General features: G+C 38.3%; 1 protein-coding gene across 6 annotated transcripts in view; it reads left to right on the forward strand.

Annotated features, from left to right (window-relative positions):
* The window catches only part of TMEM232 (transmembrane protein 232), a 241089-nt gene that overhangs the window by 90741 nt on the left and 134135 nt on the right, over positions 1–16213 (forward strand). For 5 of the 6 annotated variants that reach the window (XM_087861928.1, XM_087861927.1, XM_087861932.1 and 2 more), the window contains one exon: positions 7151–7332. In XM_087861928.1, coding sequence (XP_087718054.1) covers positions 7151–7332 — 182 coding nt within the window. The remainder of the gene's footprint in view (positions 1–7150; positions 7333–16213) is intronic. The other variant, XM_087861931.1, reaches the window with a different exon arrangement.

A 16213-nucleotide genomic window follows, 5' to 3' on the forward strand; every position in this document is an offset into this window, starting at 1 on the left:
CAGAAATGAATACTAATACCCTAGAGTCACTTTGCTCTTTACCTCTCACATCTATTAAAAGTAACCTGATAATATGTTGATGGGTACAGAAATCTCTAATCTAATACATTATTCCCATGTTTGATCCAGATATTTCTTACTGCTTTGAGTGAACAGTTATTTTAATTTTTTAAAAAGATTTTATCTATTTTTTTGAGAGAGAGAGAGAGATAGAAAGAGAGAGAGAGAGCATGCGTGAGATGGGGGAGGGGCCAAGGGGCCAAGCAGACTCCCACTGAGCAGGGAGCCCAACGTGGAGCCTGATGCAGGGCTTGATCCCTGGACCCCGAGATCATGACCTGAGCCAAAGTCAGACACTTAACCAACTGAGCCACCCAGGCATCCCAAAAGTAAAGTTTTGTTTTTTTTTTTTTTAATTTTTAAAGACTTTCTAAGTAGCTACTTTTAAGAAGGAACAATAGAAGTCCCCCTCAGCTGCCCAAATAGGGTGAAGGATGAGAAATTTAGTAAGAAGGGGAGGGAAAACAGCACCAAAACGGTTCAGTTGTAGATGAATATATGTGTAGTGGACTAGACTGGTGTCAGAAGTTTGGGATGAGTCTCAGCTCAGTTGTCATGTTCTAGATGATGTCAGGCAACTTGTTATATCTTTCAGAATCTTAGTTTCTTCAAGATTATGGATTTTAAAAGAAATTTTGCAAGTACTGTGTTTATAAATTGTAAGGTTACCATTCCTTTTTCTTAATTTCCAAAAGAATCTTTGTTTTCTTTTTTCTTTGTTGCCTCTTGTATACAAAAACATGTGAGGATTAACTATTTCCATAGAGATAGTCCCAAATCATGGTGGTATTGTTTAGTTTAATGAAACTTAAAATAAATCCAAAAATCAGAAGTCTGATATTTCTTTATTTATAAGAATCACAGTTGTTCTTGAAAAGTAAATCAACCACTTTCTTCTTTGGTTCCCAGTTATAACTCCAGAAGATAATAATTTTTAATCAACAGATTGCCATACTCGACTATGGCAAAAGATATCATAAATGTTAAGCAAGGCAAGTTCTACTCAGTTCCTTAAAATTTATTTTTAAAGATTTTGTTCATTTTCAGAGAGAGAGAGAGAGATTGAGAGTGCACATGCAGGGGGAGCGGCAGGCAGAGGGAGAAGAAGGCTCCCTGCTGAGCAAGGAACCATGGTGCTGGACTCGATCCCAGAACTCTGGGATCATGACCTGAGCCAAAGGCCGATGTTTAACTGACTGAGCCACCCAGGCGTCCCATAGTTCCTTAAATTTTTGTATTCACTGAGGCATCCTACTTGCCATCATGTTTCAGTTAACTGCTCCATGCCAATATAGGATTCAGCTGACTTTTGCTTTTTGCTTTTCTATATTACCTGCAACAAACACTGAGTAAATTAGTAATACTTTGGTTCTCTTTGGTTTATTCTGTTGGGTATTTGTTTAATATGTATAATGATCAAATATGATATATACAAAATAACTATCAATATTTAATATGTATGTGGATATAGATAATTATTATCACTATAGTATAATATTCTGAAAATAAGGACTACCCTAGAATTCCTATTTATTCTACTAGTCATCCAAATATACCCTGTTGTTATCTGTTGTGAAGTTCAAGGGTCTCCAAGACTACTCTCACTTCTGAAATCACCTGTGAGTTTGAGCATCCCCAAGACAACCCTCAGATTTGCTAATTTGTTAGAACTAACAGAACTCAGCAAAGCCGTTTTACTCATGGTTATGGTTTACTATAGTAAGATAAAGATTAAAATTAGCCGAGGAAAAGGTGCATAAAGCAGAGTCCAGGACAGTTGTACAGAGCTATCCATTGTCCTTTTCCAGTGGAGTTGTGCAGAGAGCATTTACTTCTCCTAGCAACGATGTATGACAATTTGCATAGAGTTTTGTTAACTATGGAAGGTCACCACACTTTTGTACTCAGAATTTTTAATGGGGTTCAGTCACATACGCATGGCTGATCTCAGTCTCTGGTCCTTCCAGAGGCCAAATTTATACCATGGCCTGAGGCTACCAGGTAAACAAAGACATTCTTATCAGCCAGGACATTCTAATGCCTAAGAGTCACCTCCCAGAAGGCAAGGGCAAAGGCCAGCCCTCTCTCTGTACATTGTTAATTCTTTATTGTACAACTCTCAAGTCTACGTAATCACTTTGCTTCTAGACTACTGCAAAAACTGAAAGTCTCCCTGTTTCCCTTATACTCCCTAGAATCCATTTTCCATCAAGAAGCCAAAAAGATTTTTAAAACATAAAGCTGGTCAGTTCCCTTCCTTGTTTAAAATGCTCTGTTAACTTTTCATTACATTAAGAATAAATTCCAAACTCCTTTCCATGGTCTACAAATTGGCCATAATAATTCAGAGTGGGCGTCTGCACTCACAGATGCTACAATTCCCCAGGCTTCTTGGATGGTTAACTTTTAAAAAATCCATCATATCCTATTTTGAATATGATGTCTTCATAGGTGGTCTTTCTCTCATTGTGTCTGTAGTGACTTTCTTCTCTAGTCATTGTTGAACACATTACTACCTTCTATTATTTTCCTAACACTCATTATGAACTGATACTGTTCTGTTTACTTTTTTAGTATCCGTCTTTCTTTACTAGAAGTAAGTGTCCCGAGAGCAGTAATGTTGTCTTTTTCTTTGGCAGATTAGAACAGTCATTGGCATGTACCATTGACTCAGTAAATATTTGTTAAATGCCTGGCTTGCTGACTGGTTCTTGTCCATTGGTTTCTTGGCATTGATCTAGTTCCTTTCCTTTATGTGGCATTTCACAAAGACCATGTTTTAAACTACATCTTACAGTCAGGTTACCTTTTATGGTACATTTGATTCTGCCAAATTATACTTGTCAAAATTGTAAAGGCTGTATTCATTTATACTTATTCATATGAGTAGAAATACTCATATTACACATTCACTGAATTTGTGAAATCTAAATATCTAGGCTGGCAACTAAAGTCTTCCGTGGAGTTCAAACACTACAATAAAGCATTGCTACAAAGAAAGGATCATGATACAGGCTTTCAAACAGCATAGTTTCTTAATCAGTTTCCAAGATTTATTAAGAATTTTGTTTTGGCTCAGCTTTGTTACTTCCTAGGATACTGTCTGCTTAGCTGCAGACAGACACATTTTCTCTCAGTATATTTCAAGTAACATCTTTGATAGCTGCCACAGGGTCACTCAAAGCAGAACAAAAGAGTGCCTTATTCTTCAGCTTGGTCCCTGGATGAGGAGTTTCATAGCAGGTATGCTTCTTAGCAAATGTCTAGACGTGCATATTAGACTGCATTCTGCCTTTTGTGACAGTTGTAACACATCCCATCTGTCTTTATAGGTTTTTTTTTTTTCATTAACTGTCAGTCAATTGGATGCAGTAGATTTTCCCTACAAATATTATCTGTAAGCAATATTTCACTGTGATCAGTAGGTGAACAGCTTACTTTAAAAATTATCAATGGCATTTTAAAAGTTTGGTGAGTTTTGAGAACTCAGTTACCAGAATATATTTTATGGACTAATCACTGGTCTTGTAGATTCTAAAAACAAACCATAGTCAATTCAATGATTCAACTATTATTGGCTTATAAAATATTTATTCCTCAATAACCAATAATTTAAAATATATGAAAGTGGCTTATATGTACTTTAATCAATCCTTCTTATTAATGTAAAGAGTTTGGGAGTCTATAAACAAATATATAACTAGGTTAAAAATCACAGTATGTTTTATTTTTCCTATTGTTATTCAAAGCTGCTTTTTTTATTTTTGAGGTTCATATTTCCAGAATTATTAATTTAAAAACTCATTTTGTTACTCAAAGTTCAAGCTTATTTTTCTGATAGACTCACAAATCCATAATTTCACTTTTGCTGTTCACTTAAATTTTAGCTATACTTTTACAAGTTACAGACCTCTGAAAATTAGATACTCCTCATGCCCGGCCATGCCACATTTTCCAAATAGTATTGTATCTCCTTTCTCCCCTAACTGGTCCTCTACAGTGATGTCTTTTCTGCAAGTGATTTCATTATTGTTTCAAGTTCCTTAGCTTAAAAATGTACTATTCCTTTCCCCTTCGTTCTTTCCTCCTCCTCCATAGCTAAGTAGCATTATTAGATCTTCTCCACAACGTCTTGTTTGTCCTTTACTCTCCAAGCTTCTACTGCTCATCACAGTAAAGGCCTAGATTACCTCATAAAATTCCCACATTGGTTTCTCAGTTTATTGCTTGAATAGACATAACATTTCATTGAACATATAGATCACTACTCTTTTGCTCAAATATCTACCACTTAATCTGACCCCATTTATCTGTAGTTATTTTACCTTATCCGTTTTTAAAAAGTAGCTTGTATGCCCAGCTTGGGGCTCTAATTCACAACCCTGAGATCAAGAGTTGCGTGCTCTACCAACTGAGCCAGCCAGGTGCCCCAGCAAGTCTTTTTTTAAACTAAACTCTATGCTCAACATGGGGCTTGAACTCACAACCCCAAGATCGGAATTGCATGTCCACTGACTGAGCTAGCTAGGCGCCCCTTACCCATTTCTAATATGAACTCTTTACCTCAGCTCAGTTTGAGACCCTCACTATGTAGCTACCTCTCTACTAGGAGTCAGTAGGCCTGTTGCCAAAGGAATGAGTAGGCACAGTTCCTGTCACGCATCCCAAAGCAGATGGGACCACCTCCAGGACCACGGATGAACAAGGCAGAAGCCTGGTTATGGAACCACCTCTGCATCTACAGATATTAGGCCTGTTACCTGGGGTACAAGTGGATATGGCCCCCTCCACTTCCCTGAGCACACTGCTCCCAGGTCCATGGGTGGTTCCTGGGTGGGAAGAGCTGCCTCTGGACCAAGGGAGAGTGAGGCTGGAGCCAGGTCACGGAGCTGTTTCAGGGCTCACACACAGTGAATCTGTTACTGGGGGCACCAACAGGCATGGGTCCTCCTGGGTCCTTTGGTAGATAAGACTGTGGATAACCGGGGCTGGAGCTGAGTTCACAGTGGGGTAAGGATGCATCCAGGTCCTCGGCTGGCACCAGTAAGTGCCAACAGGAGTGCCACCTGGGTCTGGGACTGCCTACTCAGTCTTGGGTTCCACTGGGGTTTCGCAACTTCTTACCTGGATCCCAAGGTCCTGAAAAGGACACTTGTGTTTATGGATGGCTGCCAAATTGTTTCTATGAGGGAATGAGGGCTGGGGATTTCCTATCCTATCATCTTGCTGACATCAATTCATACATATAATTTCAAATACTGCAGCATGCTAATTTTAACTTGTTAAGTTTTTGTGGGGGGAAATTACATTTTCAAAAGAATTGTCTGCTTAACTGTAACCTTGTATTTGCAATTTATACTATCTCTTTCAAAGTATCAATAGAAAGGATGAAAGATGTCTTAAGCTTGGAAGCTGGACATTTGCCTTCCTCCTCCCACTTTTAAGATGTGTACATACTTTCACTTCTGCCTCCTCTTTCTACCTTCTAGTCTCTTCCTTTCCTATGAATGGAACAAAAGGAAGGAAAAGCACTTGTCTGAATTGGAAAGGCTGTGCTGAGTGGGATAAGATTAGACTCACCTTCACCTGGTTCTGTCACTCATCAGCTGTGTAATGCTAGGGGACTTTCAACCAAGTTGAAGGTCATATGTTCCTTCTATTATGCTAAGTATAAGATGGTCTTCATAGCAGGGATTGTAGTGAGGACTAGAATAAGGGCACATAATAGTAGGAATGCCCAAGTTTTCTAGTTACAATAATAGTAACAATTATTATTACTAGTCTGGATTATAAAAATCTATATTGAATTAGGAAAAGTTAAGGATTTTGACTTTTTCATATTGTACTTATATCTTTATTCAAGAAGAGCACTGATGAGTTCCAGTGTCGTATAGGCTATTGTCAGGATTTAAGGGACAGTACAATACAGAATTTAATTGACTCTGAAACCCTTCCATCTCCCTTCCTGAACCTTCTCTTCCTCTTGTTTTTCTTACCTGCTTCAGAATACTTGGTACTTTCATGTTGCTCTTTGGCTAACTTTGTTCATATACCCTTTGAGACTTGCTGTATTATTTTTTTCTCCAAATTTATCTCATCACTACCTAAATGGAAATTCTCTTCTGGGGACACCTGGGTGGCTCAGTTGGTTAAGCGGCTGCCTTCAGCTCAGATCATGATCCCAGGGTCCTGGGATGGTGCCCTGCATGGTTGGGCTCCCTACTGAGCAGGGAGTCCGCTTTTCCCGCTCCTCTGACCCCTCCACCCCAGCTCATGCTCTCACTCTGTATCTCTCAAATAAATAAATAAAATCTTAAAAAAAAAAAAAAAGAATTCTCTTTTCCTGAATAGTATTGCATAGCAATAAGGTAAGAAATAAGAATTAAGATAAAGAGTAAAGAGAAACTTCTTTTTCCTTTCTATATGGGAGAAGTATGTTTTAAAAGTAGACCTTGATAATTTATATAAATTACTAATTGGTATATAAGTCTTAGAAGGAGAAGTGTCTTAGACTTTAAAAAATCTCTTCTGGATTCATTGTTCCCTTTCCTCTATTTCAGTTGAATTATGTCTCTATTATTTAAAAAAAAAATCTTCCAGCCTATAATTATATCAGCAATTTTTGTCTGCTTTTCACATTATTTTCAAGGCTTTCTTATTGGTTCAAATGCCATGTTTCATAAAGCTTGGTCATTTTTATAAAAGGCAGTGATTTTTCTCCTGTTCTCTAGTTCATTATAAAAATTCACCATCGTGGTCTAAGTGTTCCTATTGCCTTAAACAAGTGCCTCTTTCCTTGAATCCTGAAGGTTGTTTTTTTTTTTTAATACACCTGGTTTGCCTGTCCAACTTTAAATTTATGAGGTATGATACTAGTTAGGTGCAGATCTTTTCTTATGGCTGGAAATTTTAAAATAATCTGTGATCTTTTAAAATTAAAGGAGTAAGAGCTGTGAAGAGTAAAACGAATTCCAAAGCTCAGAATTTCAGACTTTAAAATATTAGCAAAACCAAGTTTTTTCTTTTTACAAAACTGTGCTTTTCTAAGATGAATAAAACAATGTTTTCCCAAAGAATATACCTTTTTCAGCAGGTGATCAGGTGATATGGATTGGATACTACGGCTTAATGTATAACCTGGTGAAAATGTCATGGGAGCTTCGGGGAGATGATGAGCAGGATGGATTTAGAAACAAAATATGGCAAATATTACAGAAAACAAAGGATCATGAGAAAGATGGGCGAATCCATAATGGCATATATATAGCTCAGGTAAGATAAAAGCCAAGGCAATAAATTGGTACTTCTATTGTCAGGAAGTGTTTGTCCTTTCTCTCTGAGGAAAAGGGAATGTCCATATTCAGTGAGTGTCAGTGACTCACAGCTGAGAACACTGTTTTTAAAATTTAATATTGATCTCTGTTTGGTTAAAGATAAGAGGATTAGCACACTTCTGACTAAGAACCTTGAAGAGAGGAGGTGATTTTGGGGAAGAATAATTGTTCTGCTTTGGGTTTGTGCCTGAGAGACATTTTAAGTATGCTAACCACGCATTCCAGTTTGCCCAGGTTAGCCTGGGTCTATGCCTAAATTTTCCAGCTTTCTTATTAGTAGTGAATTAATTCACTCTCAAAAGCGTCTCCATTTGGATAATAAATTATTTAGTTATCTTGTTTGTAAATTTTTCCTTCCAGCATTCAATAATACAAATTGCAAAGCTGGATTCACTAACACTACTCTTTTTCGTTAAAGTTAAATATGTATTTTACAAGTTCTTGGTTTTTCTAGTTCTTTTTTTTCCTCAGTTTTTTATTCAAGTATAATTAACACAGTGTTATATTAGTTTCAGGTGTACAATATACTGATTCAGCAATTCTACACATTACCTGTGCTCATCTTTGTTTTTTTTATAATATCTTTTATTATATTATGTTAGTCGCCATACAGTACATCCCTAGTTTTTGATGTAAAGTTCCATGATTCATTACTTGCGTATAACACCCAGTGCACCATGCAATACGTGCCCTCCTTACTACCCATCACCAGCCTATCCCATTCCCCCACCCCCCTCCCCTCTGAAGCCCTCAGTTTGTTTCCCAGAGTCCATAGTCTCTCATGGTTCATTCCCCCCTTCTCTTTAACCCCCCCTTCTTCTACTGATCTTCCTTCTTCTTATGTTCCGTAAATGAGTAAAACCATATGATAATTGTCTTTCTCTGCTTGACGTATTTCTCTTAGCATTATCTCCTCAGGTCCATGTTGTAGCAAATGTTGAGAAATCATTCTTTTTGATGGCTGAGTAATATTCCATTGTATATATGGACAACATCTTCTTAATCCAGTCATCTGTTGAAGGGCATCTCAGCTCCTTCCACAATTTAGCCATTGTGGACAATGCTGCTATGAACATTGGGGTGCATATGGCCCTTCTCTTCACTACGTCTGTATCTTTGGGGTAAATACCCAGTAGTGCAATGGCTGGGTCATAGGGTAGCTCAATTTTTAACTTTTTAAGGGACTTCCACATTGTTTTCCACAGTGGCTGTACCAACGTGCATTCCCACCAACAATGTAAGAGGGATCCCCTTTCTCCACATCCTCTCCACCATTTGTTGTTTCCTGCGTTGTCAATTTTTGCCATTCTAACTAGCATAAGGTGGTATCTCAATGTGGTTTTGATTTGAATTTCCCTGATGGCTAATGATGTTGAACATTTTTTCATGTGTCTGTTAGCCATTTGTATGTCTTCATTGGAAAAGTGTCTGTTCATATCTTCTGCCCATTTTTTGATTTGTTTATTTGTTTCTCATGTATTGAGTTTGAGAAGTTCTTTGTAGATCTTGGATACCAGTCTTTTATCTGTAGTGTCATTTGCAAATATCTTCTCCCATTCCCTGGGCTGCCTCTTAGTTTTTTTGACTGTTTCCTTGGCTGTGCAGAAGTTTTTATCTTGATGAAGCCCCACAAGCTCATTTTTTCTTTTGTTTCTTTTGCCTTTGGATATGTGTCAGGAGAAAAGTTGCTCTGGCCGATGTCAAAGAGGTTGCTGCCTATGTTCTTCTCTAGGATTTTGATGGATTCCTGTCTCACATTGAGGTCTTTCATCCATTTGGAGTTTATCTTTGTGTATGGTGTGAGAGAGTGGTCAAGTTTCATTCTTTTGCATGTAGCTGTCCAATTTTCCCAGCACCATTTATTGAAGAGACTGGCTTTTTTCCACTGGATGTTTTTTCCTGCTTTGTCAAAGATTAGTTGCCCATAGAGCCAGGGGTCCATTTCCCGGTTCTCTATTCTGTTCTGTTGGTCTATGTGTCTGTTTTTGTGCCCGTACCATGCTGTCTTTGTGATCACAGCTTTGTAGTACAGCTTGAAATCCGGCATCGTGATGCCCCCAGCTTTGTTTTTCCTTTTCAACAATTCCTTGGCAATTTGGGACCTTTTCTGGTTCCATACAAAATTAAGGGCTGTTTGTTCCAGTTCTTTGAAAAATGTCATTGGTATTTTGATCGGGATAGCATTGAAAGTGTAGATTGCTCTGGGTAGCATAGACATTTTAACTATGTTAATTCTTCCGATCCATGAGCATGGAATATTTTTCCATCTTTTTGTGTCTTCCTCAATGTCTTTCAAGAGTGATTTGTAGTTTCTAGAATATAGGTCCTTTACGTCTCTGGTTAAGTTAATTCCAAGATAATGTATGATTTTTGGTGCTATTGTAAATGGAATGGATTCCCTAATTTCTCTTTCTTCAGTCTCATTGTTCGTGTATAGAAATGCAATTGATTTCTGAGCATTGATTTTGTATCCCGCCACGTTACTGAATTGCTCTATAAGTTCTAGTAGTTTGGGGGTGGATTCTTTTGGGTTTTCCGTATAGAGTATCATGTCATCTGTGAAGAGAGACGGTTTAACTTCTTCTTTGCCTATTTGGTTACCTTTGATCCCTTTTTGTTGTCTGATTGCTGTTGCAAGGACTTCTAGTACTATGTTGAATAATATTGGCGAGAGTGGGCATCCTTGTCATGTTCCTGATCTTAAGGGAAGAGCTTCCAGCTTTTCCCCATTGAGAATGATATTTGCTGTAGGCTTTTCATAGATGGTTTTTATGAGATTGAGGAATGTACCCTCTATCCCTACACTCTGAAGGGTTTTAATCAGGAAAAGATGCTGTATTTTGTCAAATGCTTTTTCTGCATCAATTGAAAGGATCATATGGTTCTTGACTCTTTTCTTGTTGATATGATCTATCACACTGATCGATCTGTGAATGTTGAACCACCCTTGCATCCCAGGGATGAATCCCACTTGGTCTTGTTGGATAATCCTTTTAGTGTACTGTTGGATCCTATTAGCTAGGATCTTGTTGAGAATTTTGACATCCATATTCATCAGGGAAATTGGTCTGTAATTCTCCGTTTTGATGGGGTCTTTGCCTGGTTTGGGGATCAAGGTAATACTGGCCTCATAGAATGAGTTTGGTAGTTTTCTTCTGTTTCTATTTTTTGAAACAACTTCAGGAAAATAGGTATTATTTCTTCTTTGAATGTTTGGTAGAATTTCCCGGGGAATCCATCAGGCCATGGACTCTTGTTTTTGGGGGAGGTTTTTGATCACTGCTTCAATCTCTTCATAATTAATCGGTCTGTTTAAAAAATCAATTTCTTCCTGTTTCAGTCTTGGTAGTTTATAGGTTTCCAAGAAGGCATCCATTTCTTCCAGTTGTTTAATTTATTGGCATAAAGCTGTTGATAAAAGTTTCTAATGATCCTTCCTATTTCATTGGTGTTGGTTGTGACCTCTCCCTTTTCATTCATGATTTTATTAATTTGGGTCCTTTCTCTCTTCTTTTGAATAAGTCTGGCCAGTGGCTTATCGATCTTATTTATTCTTTCAAAGAACCAGCTTCTGGTTCTGTTGATCTGTTCTACTGTGCTCCTGGTTTCTAATTCATTGATTTCTGCTCTAATCTTGATCACCTGCCTTCTTGTGCATGGGTTAGGCCTTTTCTTTTGTTCCAGCTCCAGCTTCTTGAGGTGAGAATATAAAAACTGCAGTTTAGATTTTTCTATCCTTTTGAGTGAGGCTTGGATGCTTATGGATTTTCCCCTTAGGACTGCCTTTGCAGTGTCCCATAGGTTTTGGACCATTGTGTTTTCATTCTCTTTGGTCTCCATAAATTGTTTAAATTGATTTTTAATTTCCTGGTTTATCCCATCATTCTTGGGCAGGATGGTTCTTAGTTTCCAAGTGTTTGAGTTTCTTCCAAATTTTCCTTGTGATTGAGTTCCAATTTCAAAGCATTGTGGTCTGAGAATATGCAGGGAATAATTTCAGTCTTTTGGTAACGGTTGAGACCTGTTTTGTGACCCAGTATATGGTCTATTCTGGAGAACGTTCCATGTGCATTCGAAAAAAATGAGTATTCTTTGGTTCTGCGGTGTAGTGTTCTATATATATCTATGAGGTCCAACTCGTCTAGTATGGCATTCAAAGCTCTTGTTTCTTTGTTGATTTTCTGCTTAGGTGATCTGTCTATTGCTGATAGTGGAGTGTTGAGGTCCCCTACTATTAACGTATTTTTATCTATATGTCTCTTTATTCTGGTTAAGAGTTGGCTTGTGTATCTTGCTGCTCTCCTGTTGGGGGCATATATGTTTATAATTGTCATATCCACTGGTTGGATACATCCTTTAAGAATAATATAGTGTCCTTCTGTATCTCTAACTACAGTCTTTAGTTTAAAATCTAATCTGTCTGATATGAGAATTGCTACCCCAGCTTTCTTTTGAGGTCCATTGGCATGAAAAATGGTTCTCCATCCCTTTACTTTCAGTCCAGATGTATATTTAGGTTCAAAATGAGTCTCTTGTAGACAGCAAATGGGTGGGTCATGTCTTTTTATCCAATCTGCAACCCTGTGGTATTTATGGGAGCATTTAGGCCATTCACATTGAGAGTGATTATTGAGAGATATGATTTTAATGACGTCATGTTGCCTGTGAAGTCTTTGTTTCTATAGATTGTAAATTTCTGTTCTGTATCACTCTTGGGGCCTTTTTACTTTTATAGAACCCCCCTTAATATCTCCTGTAGGGCTGGTTTTGTGGTTATGAATTTGGTCAGTGTCTGGTGATCCTGGAAGGTCCTTATCTCTCCACCAATTCTGAATGACAGCCTTGCTGGATAGAGGATCCTTGGCTGCATGTTTTTCTCAGATAGAGCTTTAAAAATACCCTGCCAACCCTTCTTGTCCTTCCAGGTCTGTGTAGACATGTCTGACATAATTCTGATATTTTTGCCTCTGTACGTGAGAAATTTCTTCGCCCTGGTCACTTTCAATACTGTATCCTTGGATCTAATATTTGCAAATTGCACTATGACATGACGTCGTGTAGGTTTGTCGTGGTAGACCTTGGGAGGACACAATTGCTTGTTTCCTTTGCTAGATTAGGGAAGTTTTCAGCTACAATTTGTTCAAATATCTCTTCTAGACCTCTCTCTTTTCCACCCCCTCGAGGATGCCAATGATTCTGACATTGGAACGTTTCATTGAGTCAGTAATCTCCCGTAATCTACATTCTTGAGATTGGACTTTTTTTTGAGCCAAGTTTCTGTTTTAACTTTGTCTTCTACCATCCCATCCTCCAATTCACTAATTCGTTCTTCTGCCTCATTTACCCTGGCCATCAGAGCCTCTAGTCTTGACTGCATTTGATTCATAGCATTTTTAATTTCTGCCAGATTTGCTCTCATTTTTGCTGTTAGAGATTCTATATTCTCGTTAATATTTTCGTTAATATTTTTTTCAAGTCTGCATATCATCTTGACCATTGTTATTCTGAACTCCATTTCTGACAATTTGGTTATATCCATATCCATCAGTTCTGTGGCAGAGGCCACAGACTCATTATCTTTTCTTTGCTGGGGGGATTTCTCCTTTTTGTCAGTCTGATGAGGAGAGGTTGCAGGGGTTGCCCAGAGCACAAATTATTGACCAGGACCCAGGCAGTGTGCACTTGTTTTATAGGGACCTTAGGGATGTGGGCTTCTTATTTTTTTAGCCTGCCTTTTGGGGGAGGGGCCTGCCGCGCTGATATTCAGGCATCCCTGTTTGAGTAGAGTCGCCCTGTCTCCTACAAGGAGGAATGGGGATTGGCACAATGTGAGCTGGTGTTTCCGGGCTTTTGTTCTCTGGCGGCTTTCCCTGGCAGTTTTCTCTGATTCTTCTGAGAGTTGGAGCAGCAGTGGACAAATCCTAGCCTCTGTCTCAGAACAGAGAGATCACAGTCTGCTCTCCACTGACCTCTCCTGGCCTCTTTACCTCTGTTTCTGTTGGTGCCGCTAAAAACCCTGCAGTATCCTGGGTTGTGTACCCCACAGCTGGTGTTCCAGCCCTCACTTCCAGGGCTGGCATGTCTCTGTCCTTTGTGTTTCTAACACCGCCAGCCACCCCTGGTTCCCCGCGCTCCCGAGCTCTCTGTTTCAGTTTAGTTCCAGTGAGCGCTCCGGAGCTCTGGATTTCCATCTGGTCGCACACGCATTCCAAGGCTCACGGTCTCAGTCTGCTCTCTGGAGGGTGCCGGTCTTGGAGTCTGGCCCGCTCCCCAGTGCAGGTGGCTACTGCTCCCAGCGCCTGAGCGCGGAGTCTCCCTCCCCCTTCTGTTTATCTTCCGATATCTGTGCGCGGTGTCACGGCTCCCCGCTTCGTACCTCAATACTCAGCACTGGAGATGTTCATTTGTAGAGATCCAGATGTATCTTCCTGTGTCTCAGGCTGATTTCGTGGGTGTTCAGAATGGTCTGGTACCTATCCAGCTCGACTCAGGGGACCAGCTAAAAAAAGGGACCCCTACTTCTCCGCCATCTTAACTCCCCTCCTACCTCTTGGTTTTTCTAGTTCTAGTTGAATGACTATGTATATTTTTCCTTCACATTCAAAGAAAATCATTATGAAATGAGCTATCCATTCTTCATGAAATGCAAATGTGATTTTCCAGAATGTTTTATCCATATGGTATCCTATGATATTTTAAAACTCCCACCAGTTTTTTTCTTTTCTATGTCTTATTTTGATCTAGGTTAATTTGTTTGTTATCCTAAACTACACTTTTTTCTTCCTATGACTGAAGTTTCTGGTTTTTTCTTGGTTTCACAGGTGCAATTATCCTAGCACTCTTAATATCCTGTTTTCTAATAATAATTACGGATGTGAATGAATGTTAACAAGAAGAGCAAATAATGATTTCATTCTCTGTAATGGATTGTCAAAGCATATGGGTGGGCCATTATTGCAACACAGACCATTTATGCTCCAGATTCTTACTAGGCAACAAAAACTTAAACTCCTTGTTTTTTAATCATAAATCTGACTTGGAGTAATAATCTTTATGGAGGACTATCTAAAAACATGCATTCCTTTTCTCTAGACTTCTAGTATCTTTTTATAGAGAAGACAATCAAGAGCTATCCAATTGAACTATGTTGTTTTAGATTCCATGGGCTTGCTTTTATGCAACCATGTTTTCGTTTTATTCTTGGTTGTGGATAGAACATAGAAAGAAAAAGAAAAAAATAATTACTATTGTATCTATCACAGTGATGACCACTATATCACTCAGTATCCCCTTTGTTGGTATTTAAGAAATAATCCCTCCTTAGTTTCATGTGCTCTCTGAACCTTATTATTATTTTGTATAAGCTGCTCAATACAGTTTTTAAAAAATGAGAGTCAGATTTTGGCTAGTTGCTTAACAGAAATAGAGGACTATATGTCTTCATCTCACCCAGTCTTATTATTTTCCCTTTGTTTTTTCATTTTCCATCAATTTTCAATCATTCGTATTATTCTCTGGTTTTGCACCTATTTTTATATGCTACTTCACATCTCAAATGGATTGTATACTGTCACCAAATAAATAAGACAACTCAAATTTGTCATTTCTATAATTAGAGTCCTATTTATGTGCCTGTTTTCAGGGCCAATCATTTGGTATAGGATAACCTTCTTTCTTCAAAATTCTAGTAAATATCTATAGATGATTACATTCGAAATTCGTAAGTCAGTTAATCAGACATAGCAGATATTTTTTAGTTGGTAGGTCCAAGGAAAGACCCATTACTGAAGCAGTCAGTTCTGAGAATAAAATAATAAACAAAAGTATAACTAGATGTGCTAATTAATTTTTTATGCTTAGTGAGAAGACTTCTAAAGGATGCTTTCATTTTAAATAGTAAATGTGTGGGAAAGCAAGTTTTCCTCAGAGAAAAATCTAAACTATAAATTTCTTTTTTGTTTTTAAAGATTTTTTATTGATTTATTTGAGAGAGAAAGAGAGCACTTACAAGGGGAGGGACAGAGGGAGAGGGAGAAGAAGACTCCCCACTGAGCAGGGAGCCCGATCCCAGGACCCCAGGATCATGACCTGAGCCAGAGGCAGACGCTTAACTTACTGAGCCACCCAGGTGCCCCTAAACTAGAAATTTCTAAAGGCAGTTATATTAAATTAGATATAGTATGTATTTAATGTAAGAAATACATTTATTTGCATTAGATAGATTAACTAAAAGATACAATTCACTCTATATCCATATTATCTAAAAGTTAGGTAGAGATAGAGACATTTGGATTGTTAAATAACAAAATATGTGATTTATGGATATAAATGATAGAATGCCTAGCCAGTGACTTTGAAATATCACTTAATTTAGTTTGAATTCCCTTATTTAATATTAAGATACTACCAGTATATACACTAATAAATTATATAAAAAATTTAACCAAATTCAGTAGAAAATATGAAATAAATATGTACATATTGGGTCCTAAATCTATTTTGCCATGCTGAATTCTGTGGAAGACACAAAGAAATCCAAAAAATGACCTTTACACAATAATTTCTACTGTCTCATTCAGGAAACAGAAGATTCAGAAGATGGAATATCGTAGGGGCGCCTGAGTGACTCAGTCAGTTAAGTGTCTGCCTTCAGCTCAGGTCATGATCTCAGGGTGCTGGGATGGAGCCCTGCATGGTCAGGTTCCCCGTTCAGTGGTCCCTCTCCCTCTGTCCTCCGCCTCCCATCCATCCCCCACCTTGCGTGCATGTGTGTGCGTGCACTCTCTCTCTCAAATAAATAAAATCTTAAAAAAAAAGAA

Source organism: Ursus americanus, chromosome 5 (assembly GCF_024610735.1).
Source record: "Ursus americanus isolate L20-20 chromosome 5, mUrsAme1.1.p, whole genome shotgun sequence".
In the NCBI taxonomy this organism is placed as follows: domain Eukaryota; kingdom Metazoa; phylum Chordata; class Mammalia; order Carnivora; family Ursidae; genus Ursus; species Ursus americanus.